The 19,923-nt window shown below is 47.1% G+C and overlaps 1 protein-coding gene across 1 annotated transcript; it reads right to left on the minus strand.

Moving 5' to 3' along the window:
• Window positions 1-821: 821 nt before the first annotated feature.
• LOC139249386 (carnitine O-palmitoyltransferase 1, liver isoform-like) lies at window positions 822-17,962 on the minus strand (the record flags this gene model as incomplete). Its single annotated transcript, XM_070872382.1, has 7 exons — window positions 822-945; window positions 8,770-8,922; window positions 13,910-14,044; window positions 15,200-15,364; window positions 16,136-16,252; window positions 17,239-17,344; window positions 17,774-17,962. Coding segments are annotated over 7 exons (989 nt in total), but the record flags the coding sequence as incomplete, so codon positions are not given.
• Between the last annotated feature and the right edge of the window lie 1,961 nt (window positions 17,963-19,923).

Raw genomic sequence — 19,923 nt, forward strand, 5'->3', positions numbered from 1 at the left:
CTACCCCCACCGCCCCTCAAGGAGACTCCCCCCCCAGTGCCCCACACGCAGACCCCCCCTCCCCCCCAGTGCCCCACACGCAGACACCCCGCCCCCCCAGTGCCCCACAGGCAGACCCCCCCCCCAATGCCCCACACGCAGACCCCCCCTCCCCCCAGTGCCCCACAAGCAGACACCCACCCCCCCAGTGCCCCACAAGCAGACACCCCCCCCAGTGCCCCACAAGCAGACCCCCCCCCCAATGCCCCACAAGCAGACCCCCCCCCAATGCCCCACACGCAGACCCCCCCCCAATGCCCCACACGCAGACCCCCCCCCCCCCCCCCCAAGTGTCCCACACGCAGACCCCCCCCCCAGTGCCCCACACGTAGACCCTCCCCCAGTGCCCAACACGCAGACCCCCCCCCACTGCCCCACACGTGGATGACCCCCTACGTGGACGACCCCCTACGTGGACACCTGTCCTCCTGCCCCTTATGGCAAGGATCCCCCCCTCAGCATCCTGGCCAAGATCTTCTAGCATCAGCAGAGGCCACGGATTGAATTGGCCACCTTCTCCAGTGAGGCTCAGTATCACAGCACACCACCCAATTCCTCACTGAACCATCAGAAGGCGCTCTAACCCTGTTTGCAGCCCGTAAACAGCCGACAGCTGAGGCCGAACAAGGCCGTTGGGTTCCTAGCTTCCTCATTCCTGTCTACCTTCAACTGCACCTGCGGCACGGAGACGGCAGCTGGTCAGAGTCTGACAAAACTCCCCCGGTCAAGAGTGAGTGAAACATGATCATTGGAGCACCCCGGGACAAAGTGCCACCACTCACTGACACTCACCGGCCCAAAGCCCCCTCCACTCGACACATACTCAGGAAACTTGTTGAGATCGAAGAGATCAATCTGCTGGAGGGGGGTCTGGCTGGTGGAGAGTTTCCACGGCTCCGACAGCACCTGAAAGAAAGAAACCCAACAAATAAAAATACAGGCGAGAGTGTGGAAAGAGAAGGGGACAGACGCGGGGGGGGGGGGGGGGGGAACGAGAGCAAGCGAGCGAGTGGGAGGGGCGAGCGAGAGTGACCATAATATGGTGGAATTCTGCATTAGGATGGAGAATGAAACAGTTAATTCAGAGACCATGGTCCAGAACTTAAAGAAGGGTAACTTTGAAGGTATGAGGCGTGAATTGGCTAGGATAGATTGGCTAATGATACTTAAGGGGTTGACTGTGGATGGGCAATGGCAGACATTTAGAGACCGCATGGATGAATTACAACAATTGTACATTCCTGTCTGGCGTAAAAATAAAAAAGGGAAGGTGGCTCAACCGTGGCTATCTAGGGAAATCAGGGATAGTATTAAAGCCAAGGAAGTGGCATACAAATTGGCCAGAAATAGCAGCGAACCTGGGGACTGGGAGAAATTTAGAACTCAGCAGAGGAGGACAATGGGTTTGATTAGGGCAGGGAAAATGGAGTACGAGAAGAAGCTTGCAGGGAACATTAAGGCGGATTGCAAAAGTTTCTATAGGTATGTAAAGAGAAAAAGATTAGTAAAGACAAACGTAGGTCCCCTGCAGTCAGAATCAGGGGAAGTCATAACGGGGAACAAAGAAATGGCAGACCAATTGAACAAGTACTTTGGTTCAGTATTCACTAAGGAGGACACAAACAACCTTCCGGATATAAAAGTGCTCAGAGGGTCTAGTAAGGAGGAGGAACTGAGGGAAATCTTTATTAGTCGGGAAATTGTGTTGGGGAAATTGATGGGATTGAAGGCCGATAAATCCCCAGGGCCTGATGGACTGCATCCCAGAGTACTTAAGGAGGTGGCCTTGGAAATAGCGGATGCATTGACAATCATTTTCCAACATTCCATTGACTCTGGATCAGTTCCCATCGAGTGGAGGGTAGCCAATGTAACCCCACTTTTTAAAAAAGGAGGGAGAGAGAAAGCAGGGAATTATAGACCGGTCAGCCTGACCTCAATAGTGGGTAAAATGATGGAATCAATTACTAAGGATGTCATAGCAGCGCATTTGGAAAATGGTGACATGATAGGTCCAAGTCAGCATGGATTTGTGAAAGGGAAATCATGCTTGACAAATCTTCTGGAATTTTTTGAGGATGTTTCCAATAAAGTGGACAAAGGAGTACCAGTTGATGTGGTATATTTGGACTTTCAGAAGGCTTTCGACAAGGTCCCACACAGGAGCTTAATGTGCAAAGTTAAAGCACATGGGATTGGGGGTAGTGTGCTGACGTGGATTGAGAACTGGTTGTCAGACAGGAAGCAAAGAGTAGGAGTAAATGGGGACTTTTCAGAATGGCAGGCAATGACTAGTGGGGTACCGCAGGGTTCTGTGCTGGGGCCCCAGTTGTTTACATTGTACATTAATGATTTAGATGAGGGGATTAAATGTAGTATCTCCAAATTTGCAGATGACACTAAGTTGGGTGGCAGTGTGAGCTGCGAGGAGGATGCTATGAGGCTTCAGAGTGACTTGGATAGGTTAGGTGAGTGGGCAAATGCGTGGCAGATGAAGTATAATGTGGATAAATGTGAGGTTATCCACTTGTGGTAAAAACAGAGAGACAGACTATTATCTGAATGGTGACAGATTAGGAAAAGGAAAGGTGCAACGAGACCTGGGTGTCATGGTACATCAGTCATTGAAGGTTGGCATGCAGGTACAGCAGGCGGTTAAGAAAGCAAATGGCATGTTGGCCTTCATAGCGAGGGGATTTGAGTACAGGGGCAGGGAGGTGTTGCTACAGTTGTACAGGGCCTTGGTGAGGCCACACCTGGAGTATTGTGTACAGTTTTGGTCTCCTAACTTGAGGAAGGACATTCTTGCTATTGAGAGAGTGCAGCGAAGATTCACCAGACTGATTCCCGGGATGGTGGGACTGACCTATCAAGAAAGACTGGATCAACTGGGCTTGTATTCACTGGAGTTCAGAAGAGTGAGAGGGGACCTCATAGAAACGTTTAAAATTCTGACAGGTTTGGACAGGTTGGATGCAGGAAGAATGTTCCCAATGTTGGGGTAGTCCAGAACCAGGGGTCACAGTCTAAGGATAAGGGGTAAGCCATTTAGGACCGAGATAAGGAGAAACTTCTTCACCCAGAGAGTGGTGAACCTGTGGAATTCTCTACCACAGAAAGTAGTTGAGGCCAATTCGCTAAATATATTCAAAAGGGAGTTAGATGAAGTCCTTACTACTCGGGGGATCAAGGGGTATGGCGTGAAAGCAGGAAGGGGGTACTGAAGTTTCATGTTCAGCCATGAACTCATTGAATGGCGGTGCAGGCTAGAAGGGCTGAATGGCCTGCTCCTGCACCTATTTTCTATGTTTCTATGTTTCTATGAGAGAGCAGGGGGGGAGGGGGGCGAGAGCGAGGGGGCGGGTGAGCACGGGGGGGTGGGGGGAAGAGGAGGATAGAAAGAGAAAGAGATAAATCTAATGAACCCCCTCAGTGAGTGAGAAACGACCAAATACCTTCTCTGCTCCCCTTGTGATCCCACCACCTCATACCAGCAGGTCTACGGAAGTCAGATACTCTTTAGTCCCACACAAGAGGCCAGTGAGCTCAGCAATCGAGTGTCCGCTGTCTATTACACAAGAACATAAGAAATAGGAGGAGTAGGCCATTTGGCCCCTCGAGCCTGCTCCGCTATTCAATAAGATCATGGCTGATCTGATCATGGACTCAGCTCCACTTCCCCGCCCGCTCCCCAATACCTTATTGTTCAAAAATCTGTCTATCTCCGCCTTAAATATATTCAATGACCCAGCCTCCACAGCTCTCTGGGGCAGAGAATTCCACAGATTTACAACCCTCAGAGAAGAAATCCCTCCTCATCTCAGTTCTAAATGGGAGTCCCCTTATTCTTAAGCTATCCTCTCTGCATCCTCCTTGTCGAGCCCCCAAAGTATCTTATATGTTTCAATAAGGTCACCTCTCATTCTTCTAAACTCCAATCGGTATCGTCCCAACCTGCTCAACATTTCTTCCTAAGTCAACCCCCTCATCTCCGAAATCAACTAGTGAACCTTCAACAGCCTCCAATGCAAGTATACCCTTCCTTAAATATGGAGACCAAAACTGTATGCAATTCCCCAGGTGTGGCCTCACCAATACCCTATACAGTTGTAGCAGGACTTCCCTGCTTTTATACTCTATCCACCTTGTAATAAAGGCCAACATTCCATTTGCCTTCCTGATTACTTGCTGTACCTGCATACTAACTTTTTGTGTTTCATGCTCAAGGACACCCAGGTCCCTCTGTACTGCAGCATTTTGTAATCTCTCTCCATTTAAATAATAATTAGCTTTTTTATTTTTCCAGCCAAAGTGGATAACCTCACACTTTCCCACACATTATACTCCATCTGCCAAATTTTTGCCCGCTCACTTAGCCTGTCTATGTCTCTTTGCAGATTTTTTAGGTCTTCCTCACAATTTGCTTTTCCACCCATCTTTGTCTCATCAGCAAACCTGGCTACATTACACTTGGTCCCTTCATCCAAGTCATTAATAATAGATGGTAAATAGTTGAGGCCCCAGCACCAATCCCTGAGGCATCCCACTAGTTACCTTTTGCCAACTGGAAAATGACCCATTTATCCTGACTCTTGTTTTCTGTTGATTAGTCAATCCTCTATATATTACCCCCAACCCCATGAGCTCTTATCTTGTGCAGTAACCTTTTATGTGGCAGCTTATCAAATGTCTGCTGGAAATCCAAATACACCACATCCACTGGTTCCACTTTATCCACCCTGCTCGTTACATCCCCAAAGAACTCCAGTAAATTTGTCAAACATGATTTCCCCTTCATAAAACCATGCAGACTCTGCTTGATTGAATTATACTTTTCCAAATGTCCTGCTACTGCTTCCTTAATGATGGACTCCAACATTTTCCCCAACGACAAATGTTAGACTAACTGGTCTATAGTTCCTTAATTTCTGTCTTCCTCTTTTTTTTTTTAAAATAGGGGCGTTACATTCGCAGTTTTCCAATCTGCTGGAACCTCTCCAGACTCCAGGGAATTTTGGTAGATTGCAACCAATGCATCCATTATCTCTGCAGCCACTTGTTTTAAGACCCTAGGATGCAAGCCATCAGGTCCTGGGGACTTGTCTGCCTTTAGTCCCATTAGTTTATTGAGTACTTTTTATTTAGTGATAGTAATTGTTTTCAGTTCCCCCCTCCCCACTATCGCCCCTTAATTATCCATTATTGGGATGTTTTTAGCGTCTTCTACCATGAAGACCGATACAAAATATTTGTTCAAAGTCTCTACCATTTCCCTGTTGCCCATTATTAATTCCTCAGTCTCATCCTCCAAGGGACCAACGTTTACTTTAGCTACTCTCTTCCTTTTTATATACCTGTGGAAACTCTTACTATCTATTTTTATATTTCTTGCTAATTTACTCTCATAATCCATCTTCTCTCTATTATTTTTTTAGTCGTTCTTTGCTAGTTTTAAAAAATTTCCCAATCTTCTGGCCTCCCACGAATCTTAGCAACATTGTATGCCATTGTTTTCAATTTGATACCATCCTTTACTTCCTTAGTTAGCCACGGATGGTTCTCCCTCCTCTTAAAAGTTTTTCCTTCTCACTGGAATATATTTTTGTTGAGTTTTGAAATGTCTCCTTAAATGTCTGCCACTGCTCATGTTACTCTTAAATTTATTTTCCCAGTCCATTTTAGCCAACTCTGACTTCATACCTTTGTAATTGCCTTTATTTAAGATCAGGACACTGGTTTGCAACCCAACTTTCTCACCCTCCAACTGAATTTGAAATTCAACCAGGGTAATGATTAATGGATGTTTTTGTGACTGGAAGGATGTTTCCAGTGGAGTTCCGCAGGGCTCAGTACTGGGTCCCTTGCTTTTTGTGGTATATATCAACGATTTAGATTTGAATATAGGGAGTATAATTAAGAAGATTGCAGACGACACTAAAATTGGCTGTGTGGTTGATAATGAAGAGGAAAGTCATGGGTTGCAGGAGGATATCTATCTACTGTCAGGTGGGCAGAGCAGTAGCAAATGGAATTTAATTCAGAGAAGTGTGAGGTGATGCATTTTTGGAGGGCTAATAAGGAAAGGGTATACACATTAGGCAATAGGCTACCTAATAGTGTAGATGAACAAAGGGACCTTGGAGTGCTTGTCCATAGATCCCTGAAAGTAGGCCAGGTGGATAAGGTGGTTAAGAAGGCATACGGAATGCTTGTCTTTATTGGCCGGGGCATAGAATATAAGAGCAGGGAGGTTATGCTTAAATTGTATAATACTTTGCTTAGGCCACAGCTGGAGTATTGCGTGCAGTTCTGGTCGCCGTATTATCGTGATTGCACTAGAGAGGGTGCAGAGGAGATTTACTAGGATGCTGCCTGGAATGGAGAATCTGTTATGAGGACAAATTGGATAGGCTAGGTTTGTTCTCATTGGAACAGAGGAGATTGAGAGGAGACCTCATTGAGGTGTACAAAATATTGAGGGACCTGCACATAGTGGATAGTAAGGGTTTATTTCCTTTGGTGGAGGAGTCTATTACGAGGGGGCATAGTTTTAAGGTGGTTGGTGGAAGGTTTAGAGGGGATTTGAGGGGGGAGGGGGGGGCGGGCTTCTTTACGCAGAGAGTTGCGGGGATCTGGAACTCGCTGCCTGGAAGAGTGGTGGATGCAGAAACCATCACCACTTTTAAGAGATGGTTGGATGGGCACTTAAAGTGCCGTAACCTGCAGGGTTACGGACCTAGAGCTGGTAATTGGGATTAGACTGGATGACCTTTTGTTGGACGGAGCAGATATAATGATAAGTACTGCAGGGAATAGAATATGACCAGGGTGATCTGGACTAGTTTCGATCGCCTGGATGGGTCGGAGAGGAATTTTCCCAGATTTTTTCTCCTTAATTTGGCCTGGGTTTTTATCTGGTTTTTGCCTCTCCCAGGATATCACATGGCTCCGGTTGGGGTGGAGTGTAGAATGTTTCAGTATAAGAGGTATCGCAGTTGTGGTGAGGCAGATAGGTTGTGCTGGATGCTCTTTGCCTTTCTGTCATTGTCATAGGTTTATATGTAACCTTTGGGCTGCTGACCAAGGGCCGTGTGGCTCTTTGTCGGCCGGCGCAGACACGATGGGCCGGAATGGCCTCCTTCTGCGCTGTAAATTTCTATGTTTCCATGATCACTTTTTCCTAGAGGCTCCTTTACTGTGAGATCATTTATAAATCCTGTCTCATTACACAGTACCAGATCTAAGATAGCCTGCTCCCTGGTTGGTTCCACAATGTACTGTTCAAGAAAACTATTCTGGATACACTCTATGAACTCTTCCTCAAGGCTACCTTGACTAATTTGATTTGTCCAATCAATATGAAAATTTAAATCGCCCATGATTATTGCCGTACCTTTCTTACAAGCCTCCATTATTTCTTGATTTATACTCTGTCCAACAGTGTTGCTACTGTTAAGGGGCCTATAGACTACGCCCACCAGTGACTTCTTCCCCTTATTATTCCTTATCTCCACCCAAACTGATTCTACATCTTGATTTTCTGAGCCAGTATCATTTCTCACTACTGCACTGATCTTATCCTTTATTAACAGAGATACCCCACTTCCTTTTCCTATCCTTCCGAAATATTGAACCATGTGAGGCATCAAAGCAACGTGTATGTGAAACAGTGATCGTACGGGACACGCAGAACAAATTACATTCTTAAATAACAGATTAGGTGGTGTCAGCTGTGGTGCAGTTATTAGCTCTCGCACCTCAGTCACAAGATCATGAGTTCAGCCTCAACTCCAGTGACTTGAGCCTTTACCAGTACTGAGGTAGTGCTGTACTGTCTGAGTTGCCATCGTTCGGATGAGGCGTTAAACCAAGACTGCCCTCTCTGGAGGTTACTCTTGGATGCACAAGATTTTATGGTTCTACCCTCATTCATGCCTATGTTACCTCTAGACTTGATTACTCCAACTCACTTCTGGCTGGCCTCCCACATTCTACACTACATAAACTTGAGGTCATCCAAAACTCAGCTGCCCATGTCCTAACTCACGCCAAGTCCTGCTCACCCAACACCCCTGTGGGGGTGGCTCCCGATGAAACAACACTTAGATTTCAAAATTCTCATCCTTGTTTACAAATCACTCCATGGACTTGCCCTCCCTATCTCTGTAATCTTTTTCAGCCTCACAACCCCACAAGATGTCTGCGCCCCTCAAATTCTGCCCTCTTGAACATCCCTCATTATAACTGCTCAACCATCTGGAGGAACTCCCTCCCTAAACCTCCGCCTCCACCTCTCTCTTCTCCTTTAAGGCACTCCTTAAAACCTACCTCTAAACAAGCTTTTGGTCATCTTCCTTAATTTCTTCTTTTGTGACTCGGTGTCATATTTATCTGTTTTGTCTTGTAACACTGTTGTTGTGAAACACCTTGCGATGTTTTACTACATTAAAGGCGCTATATAAATAAAAGTTATTATTATTACACGTGAAGAGCGTGAGGATTCCCGCTATTCTGGAACTAATGTTCCAGCCTCACCAAAACAGATTAACGGGCGACATTTTGTTTGCTATTTGTAGACTCTTGCTGTGAACAAAGCGCCTGCCTAACAATGACTGTGTTTCACAAGTAATTAATTGGCTAAGAGTGACATTGGGACATGCTGAGGGTGTGAGAAAGCAGCATACAAATGAACTAGAAAAGCACACATCCGTCCGATCCCACAATACCTGCCTCTTTCAGAAACGGAGAGTCCACTCCCAAGTATTTGGACACTACATAGAGGCAGAAGAGATGGCGGTCGATGCCGGCGCCTGTCATAGCATTACGGTACATGCTCTGATGTTTCTCCGATGCCACCTTGAATAACTTCAGCTTCTGTTCACTCTGAGGTTTAGAAAGAAAGAAAGAAATGATGCAGCTCGCTGATTCCCGATCCGTTACATCACAGCTGCCCACAATGTACCGGGTCCCGCCCAGTGACATCACTACTGACCATAATGTACCAGGTCCCGCCCAGTGACATCACTACTGACCACAATGCACCGGGTCCTGCCCCAGTGACATCACAACTGACTACAATTTACTGGGCTCTGCCCCGTGACATCACAACTGACCATAATGTACCAGGTCCCGCCCAGTGACATCACTACTGACCACAATGCACCGGGTCCTGCCCCAGTGACATCACAACTGACTACAATTTACTGGGCTCTGCCCCGTGACATCACAACTGACCATAATGTACCAGGTCCCGCCCAGTGACATCACTACTGACCACAATGCACCGGGTCCTGCCCCAGTGACATCACAACTGACTACAATTTACTGGGCTCTGCCCCGTGACATCACAACTGACCACAATATACTGGATCCCGTCCCATGACATCACTACTGGCCACAATATACTGGGTCCCGCCCCATGACATCACAAGTAACCACAATGCATCGGGTCCCACCTTGTGAAATTACCACTGCCCACAATGCATCAGATCCCACCTCGTGACATCACCGCTGCCCAAAATGTACTGGGTCCCGCTCCATGACATCACAACTGTGCACAATGCATCGGGTACCGCTCCTATGACATCACATAGAAACATAGAAAATAGGTGCAGGAGTAGGCCATTCAGCCCTTCGAGCCTGCACCACCATTCAACAGGGTCATGGCTGAACATACAACTTCAGTACCCCATTCCTGCTTTCTCGCCATACCCCTTGATCCCCCTAATAGTAAGGACTGCATCTAACTCCTTTTTGAATATATTTAGTGAATTGGCCTCAACAACTTTCTGAGGTAGAGAATTCCACAAGTTCACCACTCTCTGGGTGAACAAGTTTCTCCTCATCTCGGTCCTAAATGGCTTCCCCTTATCCTTAGACTGTGACCCCTGGTTCTGGACTTCCCCAACATTGGGAACATTCTTTCTGCATCTAACCTGTCCAAACCCATCAGAATTTTAAACGTTTCTATGAGATCTCCTCCCATTCTTCTAAACTCCAGTGAATACAAGCCCAGTTGATCCAGTCTTTCTTGATATGTCAGTCCCGCCATCCCGGGAATCAGTCTGGTGAACCTTTGCTGCACTCCCTCAATAGCAAGAATGTCCTTCCTCAAGTTAGGAGACCAAAACTGTACACAATACTCCAGGTGTGGCCTCACCAAGGCCCTGTATAATTGTAGTAACACATCCCTGCTCCTGTACTCGAATCCCCTCGCTATGAAAGCCAACATGCCATTTGCTTTCTTAACCGCCTGCTGTACCTGCATGCCAACCTTCAATGACTGATGTACCATGACACCCAGGTCTCGTTCCACCTCCCCTTTTCCTAATCGGTCACCATTCAGATAATAGTCTGTCTCTCTGTTTTTACCACCAAAGTGGATAACCTCACATTTATCCACATTATACTTCATCTGCCACGCATTTGCCCACTCACCTAACCTATCCAAGTCACTCTGCAGCCTCATAGCATCCTCCTCGCAGCTCACACTGCCACCCAACTTAGTGTCATCTGCAAATTTGGAGATACTACATTTGATCCCCTCGTCTAAATCATTAATGTACAATGTAAACAGCTGGGGCCCCAGCACAGAACCTTGCGGTACCCCACTAGTCACTGCCTGCCATTCTGAAAAGTACCCATTTACTCCTACTCTTTGCTTCCTGTCTGACAACCAGTTCTCAATCCATGTCAGCACACTACCCCCAATCCCATGTGCTTTAACTTTGCACATTAATCTCTTGTGTGGGACCTTGTCGAAAGCCTTCTGAAAGTCCAAATATACCACATCAACTGGTTCTCCCTTGTCCACTCTACTGGAAACATCCTCAAAAAATTCCAGAAGATTTGTCAAGCATGATTTCCCTTTCACAAATCCATGCTGACTTGGACCTATCATGTCACCTCTTTCCAAATGCGCTGCTATGACATCCTTAATAATTGATTCCATCATTTTACCCACTACCGATGTCAGGCTGACCGGTCTATAAACTCCGTTTTCTCTCTCTCTCTTTTTTTTTTTTTAAAAAAGTGGGGTTACATTGGCTACCCTCCACTCCATAGGAACTGATCCAGAGTCAATGGAATGTTGGAAAATGACTGTCAATGCATCCGCTATTTCCAAGGCCACCTCCTTAAGTACTCTGGGATGCAGTCCATCAGGCCCTGGGGATTTATCGGCCTTCAATCCCATCAATTTCCCCAACACAATTTCCCGACTAATAAGGATTTCCCTCAGTTCCTCCTCCTTACTAGACCCTCTGACCCCTTTTATATCCGGAAGGTTGTTTGTGTCCTCCTTAGTGAATACCGAACCAAAGTACTTGTTCAACTGGTCTGCCATTTCTTTGTTCCCCGTTATGACTTCCCCTGATTCTGACTGCAGGGACCTATGTTTGTCTTTACTAACCTTTTTCTCTTTACATATCTATAGAAGCTTTTGCAGTCCGTCTTAATGTTCCCTGCAAGCTTCCTCTCGTATATTTTCCCTGCCCTAATCAAACCCTTTGTCCTCCTCTGCTGAGTTCTAAATTTCTCCCAGACCCCGGGTTCACTGCTATTTCTGACCAATTTGTATGCCACTTCCTTGGCTTTAATACTATCCCTGATTTCCCTTGATAGCCACGGTTGAGCCACCTTCCCTTTTTTATTTTTACGCCAGACAGGGATGTACAATTGTTGTAGTTCATCCATGCGGTCTCTAAATGTCTGCCATTGCCCATCCACTGTCAACCCCTTAAGTATAATTCGCCAATCTATCCTAGCCAATTCACGCCTCATACCTTCAAAGTTACCCTGCCCACAAAGCTTCGGGTCCCGCTCCATGACATCACAACTGCCCACAATGTACTGGGTCATGCCCCATGACATCACAATTGCCCACAATTCACAGAGTCCTGACCTCTGAGATCACAACTGACCAGAATACACCGCGTCCCGCTCCGTGACATCACAACTGAGCAGAATGCACAGGGCCCTACCCCTTTAAATCACAACTGAGCTCAATGATAACAGGGTACTAACAAAATCGTAATATGATTAGGCAACGTCAACATAGTTTTATGAAAGGGAAATCGGGTAGATAGAGGAACCCAACACATGACGAATATTTGGATTCCAAAAAGCATTCGATAAGATGCCACATAAAATGTTGTTTCGCAAGATAAGGGCTCATGGAGTTAGGGGCAATATATTAGCATGGATAGAGGATTGGTTAACGGACAGAAAAAGAGAGAAGTGATAAACGGGTTATTTTCCAGTTGGCAGTCTGCAACTAGTGGATGCCGCAAGGATCAGTGCTTGGGCTTCAGCTATATACAATCTATATTAATGACAAATGATGGGACCGAATGCAACATATCCAAGTTTGCTGACGATACAAAGCTAGGTGGGAAAGTAAGCTATGAGGAGGATGTAAAGAGCCTTCAAAGGGATATAGACTAGTTTAGTGAGTGGGCAATAAGGTGGCAGGTGGAGTGAAATGTGGGGAAATGTGAGGCTATTCACTTCGGTAAGAATAGAAACATAGAATATCTTTTAGATGGTGAGAAACTATTAAATATTGGTGTTCAGCGCGATTAAGCTGTTGTCGCTGTACAGGAAACACAGCTCTTCTATGCAGTAACAGCAAGCAAATAGGAAGGCAAATGGCATGTTGGCCTTTATTGCATGGGGGTAGGTGTATAAGAGTAATGAAGTCTTGCGATAATTTTACAGAGCTTTGGCGAGACCACATTTGGAGTACTGTGCAGTTTTGTTCTTATGAGGAAGGATATACTTGTCTTGGAGGCAGTACAACAAAGGTTCACCAGACTGATTCCTGGGATGAGAGGGTTGTCCAATGATGAGAGATTGGGCCTATACTCTCGTAAGCTTAGAAGAATGAGAGGCGATCACATTAAAACATATAAGATAGTGAGGGGGATTGACAGGGCAGATGTTGGAAGGTTGTTTCCCTTGGCTGCAGAGTCTAGAACTCGGGGGGTGGGGGGGTGCGGGTGCAGTTTCAGGCCATTTAGGACTGGGATGAGGCGGAATTTCTTCACTCAGAGGATTGTGAATGTTTGGAATTCTCTGCCCCAGAGAGCTGTGGATGCAGAGTTATTGAGTATATTCAAGGCTGACAGATAGATTTTTGGACTCTGAGGGAATCAAGGGATATGGATATAGTGCAAGAAAGTGGAGTTGAAGTCGAGGATCAATCATGATCTTATTGAATGGCGGAGCAGGCTCGAAAGGCCATATGGCCCACTCCTGCTCCTAATTCTTATGTTCTTAGGTTATTTTTATGCTCCAAGTCCTGCTCACTGACATCACAACTGACCACAATGCTCCATGTCCCGCCCTTTGACATCACAACTGACCCCGCTGCCCACAATCCCTGACCCATGACATCACTGTTATCCACAATGCACCACTTCTACCTGCGATGACACTGGTTGGAACATCATGATGTCACTGGAGAAACTCCATTCAATACACCAGGGGTTCCTAAACCCAAGAGACATACTTGACTGAATCATACCATAATAAATATCCCAAAGCAAGTGTTCTACTCGGAGCTTCGACACTGCAAGCGAGCCCCAGATGGGCAGAGGAAACGCTTCAAGGACATACTCAAAGCCTCCTTGATAAAGTGCAACATCCCCACTTATACCTGGGAATCCCTGGCACACGACCGCCCAAAGTCAGCTCCCCACCCCACAATCCACTTCCAGATCCTGAGAGTCCCTCCCTAGACTGCATTCCCAGTGCTCCCTGATCCCACGGAGGATGCAGCCTGCAGGACGATGATTCCTGTGGAGCCCGCGGGAACAAAGTTCGAATGCTGAAGGAAATGAGCAGTGATGGAAAAGGAGAGATTACTTACCGTCTGAGTGGCGTCCATCATCGATAGCACAAACTTAGTGGACTGACTGGTGCAGGAACGGACAGTCTCTGTGCGACCCTCTCGGAACAGCCGGGTCATGGAGGCCTCGTAGGTTAGGCAGAATTTACCTTTGTCCTAAGAAGAGAATACACAGGTCAGGCCGCTGGAAGGAAAGGCAGACCACGTTTGAAAACTCATTGAGAACCCTGACAGTTCGCAGCATGCACGAGGACCATTCGGCCAATCGAAGCTGTCAGTGATAGCTCTTCCACTGGGCCAATCGACTCGAATCCCATTCCACTGCTCTTTCCCTCAATACTTTTGTAGTCCTCTTCCATTACTAATCCAGTCGTCTCCCCCTTCCTTCTTCGCATGGAATTCTGGGTTTATGTCCCTTATTACCAAACAATCTTCCATTCTTAACCTCCGATAGCCTTTCGTATTATTTAAATCAGGCTTTAGTAGGTCCGCTGATAACTTTTGCTTATGAAGAAGGTTCTATATTGTTCCAGTTGATCTGTATTGTTGCTTTTCTATGGCTCTTGCTAAGATCAGGTGCCCAGAACCCCACACAAAATGCCAACTGTGACTGAAACATTATCCTGTGAAAATTAAACCACACTTGCTTGCTTTTCAAGGCCCCTCTGCTTAAAGCTCAGAATCCTATTGACACTGTCTTTGGCCTATTCTCCATCCTTTGCATGAGCCAAGTAGTTGTAACCCTACATCTGTGTGTGTGTGTGTGTGTGTGTGTGTGTGTGTGTGTGTGTGTGTCAGTCAGCTGTGGTTCAGTTGGTAGCACTTTCGCCTCTGAGTCAGAGGTTGAGAGTAGGACTTGAGCACAAAAATCTAGGCTAACACTCCAGCGCAGTACTGAGGGAGTGCTGCACTGTTGGAGGTGCCGTCCTTTGGATGAGACGTTAAACCGAGGCCCCATCTGCTCTCAGGTGGACGTAAAAGATCCTCTGGCACTATTTCGAAGAAGAGGTGAGTTATCCCCGATGTCCTGACTGATATTTATCCCTCATTTAACATTACAAAAAAAGATTATTTGGTCACTGAGCGCAAACTGGCTGCCATGTTTCCTAGATTGTAACAGTGACTACACTTTAAAAGCACTTGATTGGCTGTAAAGCATTTTGGGACGTCCGGAGGTGGATATATATATATATATTAAAAGGCTTCCTCTCCTCCCCCCTCAACGTTAGTGTTCAGGGTGTGCGTCTTATCTCTCGTCAGTCACTTGGAGGGAGCCCTTGTTCAGGGAGCGGCGGTGAAGTGAAACTGTACCCAGTAATGTGCCAGCTGTAGCGCCATCTGAACAAAGGCATCAGGGCTGGTGCGGCACCTCTTGATCAGACCCTTGCCAAATTTGTCAAATGGAAAGGAGTGGAAGTCCACATCATCGGCAAGCTGCTGGGCGACACTCAGAGACCTCGTGATGACTTCTCGACACTAGAGAGAGCAGCAGAACAAGAGGAGATGGCAGTCAGCAAGAACCTGGTAGAACTGGTGCGACATCCCCACCGACACCTGGCAGTCCCTGGCCAAAGACCGCCCTAAGTGGAGGAAGTGCATTCGGGAATCAAGCACAGGCAGCGGAAAGAGCGTGCGGCCAAACCAGTCCCTATCCACCCCTTCTCTCAACGACCATCTGTCCCACCTGTGACAGGGACTGTGGTTCTCGTATTGGACTCATTTTTAGAGTGGAAGCAAGTCTTCCTCGATTCCGAGGGACTGCATATGATGATGATGGTAGAGCTGGAACCCTGTGCTGAGAGAGAGCAGGGAGATCGGCCACACTAACCAGCACCATCAGGGCCCATGTATCTCACTGTGAATTGAGAAACCACTCGTTGATTCGAAAAGAAACATTCTACATTCCTACAGTTTGCACAATGAAACGAGTTGAAAACCAACTTAGAGAACACGCAGTTCTGGGTGGTGGAAGGCTTGAGAAGAGCTCAGCCCGAGTCACTGGATGCTTTCTGAGGCTGCAACCCGACTCGATTGCACGGCCGTGGGCAAAGCGGTGCGACGGAGAGCGCGCTCTGCCTACGCCACCCCAAGATGCCAGGGCACTCTGGCCAAGCTCGGCCTCAGCCAGAAAAAGAGCCAGCGCCAGGCCAACAGGCTGCATTGTCGCAGCAGGGAGGCTAGCCAATGACTCGGTGTGGCTGGCGTCAATCTTCACCGCAGTCAGTTGACAATGAACAGGGAACTCACCGGCTCATCGATCTCCCACTGCAGTCGCTGGGGTGGGGGGATCCTGCCATTGGGCTCCCCTTTACAATACCCGTCCTCTGTGTACCCGAGCTGGAACTGGTCGGTGGCCAAGACGTACTGTGGGAGACACGTGAAGACGTTAACAGCGTGTGCATGCCCCTCGTGAGGTCCTCGCACCCCTCCTGAGCTCCCAACTCCCAGTGAGAAGACCAGAATAAGCCTTCGCCAACAGGAGAAAGAAACACACGCCAAAACAAACATGGTAACTGCCTGCCCGCAATCCCAGCTTCTTTTACACCGACATGAAGAGAAGCAAAGGCAGTCCGCTTAAAATCACTTGGGGCAGGTAGGCGAGCATCCACATCCGACTGCAGACCAGCCATCCGGCCCCTGGTCACCGGCTATAGCAGCAGGCAGCCCCGGAATTAAATCATTCACAATAAATGAGCTTTGCACAAAACAAAACCTGCTGAATGCAGTAACTTTGGGCCATTTATGTTCACGGGTGGAAGGCAAGTTAGATGCTCTCTTTCCACATCCTGCCGCGGTTAAATTTCAGTTCAGCACAAAAAGGTTCAGCTTTTGCCTGACTCAGAAGGCGCTATATAAATGCAAGTTCTTCCTTCAAACAAGGCATCTGGGCCAGCCCTGCAATCCGATGCCATCTAGTGGCAGTTAGCGAATATTACAGGCACGCAGAGCAGCAGGCAGCGCCCAGGTTTACGGCACAGGAACCCACCATTCGGCCCATCGTGTCGGTGCTGGCTCTTTTCCAAAGTAATCGAAAACTAATCCCACTGACCTGCTATCTCCTCTCATATATAATCCTCTGATTCCACTGCTTATTCCAATTTCCCCCATCAAGTTGCAATGGTCTCTGCCTCAATCACTCCTTGTGGAAAAGCTTTCAATGCTCCAACAACTCGCATTGTAAAAGACATACTTCCCAACCTCTATCCTCACTTCCTTCCTGACAATTTTAAATTGATGACTCCTTTCAGTGACCATCAAAACCCTTCAGCTACCACAGTTTGTATTGAAGAAACTTATTTTGCCATTTTAAACTCAAGTTCATGCCAGAAGAGAACCAATGGTGACCCTACCTCCCACAAGTGTCCAATGATGGGTGCGTCGGCCCACGAGTGTTCAGCATTCAGGCCAATTTTACCGTTCTTGAAAATAATGAAACTTAAAGACTTGTCAAACCACCTGTAAACAAAGAGAAGGGTTTTCAGAAACATCGCACAGAGTGCGTCAACCGGCATCCTCTCATGGACCCTCTCCTGCCCACACTGGTCCCCCCATCACCCCAACTCCCCTAGGCCCGTGCTCTCATTGACCCTCCCACACCGCTACACCCCCCCCCCAACCAAGTCCACCCACTCACCAACCCCTCCCCCCAGGACCGCCCTCTGATCAATCCTCCCCTGCCCCCCAGTCCATCCACTCTCAACCCCTCCCCCCAGGACCGCCCTCTGATCAATCCTCCCCTGCCCCCCAGTCCATCCACTCTCAACCCCTCCCCCCAGAACCGCCCTCTGACAGACCCTCCCCTGACCCCAGTCCACCCACTCTCAACCCCTCCCCCTAGGACCGCCCTCTGATAGACTCTCCCCTGACCCCAGTCCACCCTCTCACCTGTCGTAGCACTTGCCATGAAGCAAAGACTTAGCGTAATTATCCAGCGAAGCCACAGGGTCCTCCTTCCTGAATCCCTGCTCGGTATCATCCAAGGTGACGAAGAAAGCCGCCTTCTCGATGGCCTCCAGTGACAGCTTGTTCTTCCCGCCGCTGAAGAAGGAACGCCGAGCTTTGGCCCAGGGCACCCTGGGGTATCAGAATGTAAAACAAACAGCAAAGGGTTAACGGGGACAGACTCCGTGACACGAGGCGAGGCTAGACATTCAGCGAGGGGGTCACTTCCTGCTCGAGAATCTGACTGCACTCTGGAAACATAACGGTACTGAACAGCACAAGGTGCAATCAGCTAATCTTACAGTACACACCACCACCACTGTAAACAAGTACATCACAATCAAAGGGATGTAAACTGCCCTGTGAAACACGAGAACATAAGTGCATAAGAAATAAGAGCACAGGTTCCCTTTAGCCTGTTCCGTCATTCAATATCATTACAGATCTTTGACTTCAACTCCACTTTCCCGCCTCATCCCCATATCCCTCGAGTCCAAAAAACAATCTATCCCAGTCTTGAATATAATCAATGATTCAGCCCTTTAGGGTAGAAAATTCCAAAGATTCACAACCCTTTGCTTGAAGAAATTCTTCCTCATCTCAAGTCTTAAATGGTCGACCCCTTATTCTGAGACTATGCCCCCTAGTTCTAGACTCTCCCAGCCAGGTGCCCCTTCTGCTTACTGGCCAGAGCATCAGATTAACCAGCTTCAGGATTGAGTCCATCTCTGATAACCTAGCCCCACTAACAACAGAGCTCAGAGTTCACAGAGCAAGGTACAGCAGGGCCACAGTTTCCTCTCGGGAAAGTAGTTTGGGACACTACTTTCCCATCAGCAGAGCCCCTGGGAGTGCAAATCGGCTGAGTGGAGTAGCATTGGAAAGAAAACATGATTACAACAGAAATTTCAGCTTGTAACAAAGAAAGAATGAACTTGCATTTCTATAGAGCCTTTCAAAGCATCTCTCAGCCAATGAAGCACTTTTTAAGTACAGTCACTGTTGTGATGTAAACAGGTTAATGACATTGAGTGCTGTGATCGGATCATCCGTTTGGCTCAATAGCAGTAATGCATTTGTAAAGGGTAGATCATGTCTAACAAATCTCACTGAATGTTTTGAGGAAGTAACTAAGGTAGTAAACAGGGGAATGTCTATGGAAGTTTATGCGGACTTCCAGAAGGCATTTGATAAGGTTCCACACAAGAGACTGTTAGCTAAAATTAAAGCTCATGGAATTGAAGGAAGGTTATTGGCTGGTTGGGAGATTGGTTAGGCAGTAGAAGAGTGGGGATAATGGAAGGAAGTGACTCGTGGTGTCCCACAAGGATCTGTGCTGGGGCCTCAACTATTCACTATATTTATTAATGACTTTGATAACACAATATTAAGTTTGCTGATGACACAAAGATCGGTGGTACAGCACAATGAAAGATGATAAATGGGCAAAACTGCAGCAGGTGGATTTCAACGCTGGCAAGTGTGATGTCATCCATTTTCGACCAAAAAAAGGTTAGCTCAGAGTATGATTTAAATGGCGAAAAGCTAGGAACAGTGGAGGACTCAAGAGATTTAGAGGCCCATGTAGACAGATCACTAAAATATAGGAGTCAGATATAAAATATAAGTCAAAAAGGCTAATGGAATTATAACTAGAGGGCTAGAATCTAAAGGGGAGGAAGTTTTGCTGTGTACAGTTTTGCACAGCACACCTCAAAGGATAGTTGACCTTGGGAAGAGTACAGCAGATTCACCAGAATGTTACCAGGGCTCCAAGGATTAGATTATGAGGAGAGATTACACAAACTAGGCCTGTATTCCCTGGAATATAGATGGTTAAGGGCTGATTTGATTGAGGTTTTAGGATTTTGAAAGGAATTGATGAGGTAGAGAGAGAGAAATTTTCCGCTGGTGGGGGAGTCTAGGACAAAGGGACATAACCTTAAAATCAGAGCCAGGTCAATCGGGAGAGAAGTTAGGAAACACTTCTTCATGCAAAGGGCGGTAAAGTGTGGAACGCTGTCCCACAAAAAGCAGTAGTTGCTAGCTCAATTAAAAATTGTAAATCTAAGTGCGAGAGAATTTTGCGATCC

This window comes from Pristiophorus japonicus, unplaced genomic scaffold (genome assembly GCF_044704955.1).
Source record: "Pristiophorus japonicus isolate sPriJap1 unplaced genomic scaffold, sPriJap1.hap1 HAP1_SCAFFOLD_3103, whole genome shotgun sequence".
NCBI classification, from domain to species: Eukaryota; Metazoa; Chordata; class Chondrichthyes; family Pristiophoridae; genus Pristiophorus; species Pristiophorus japonicus.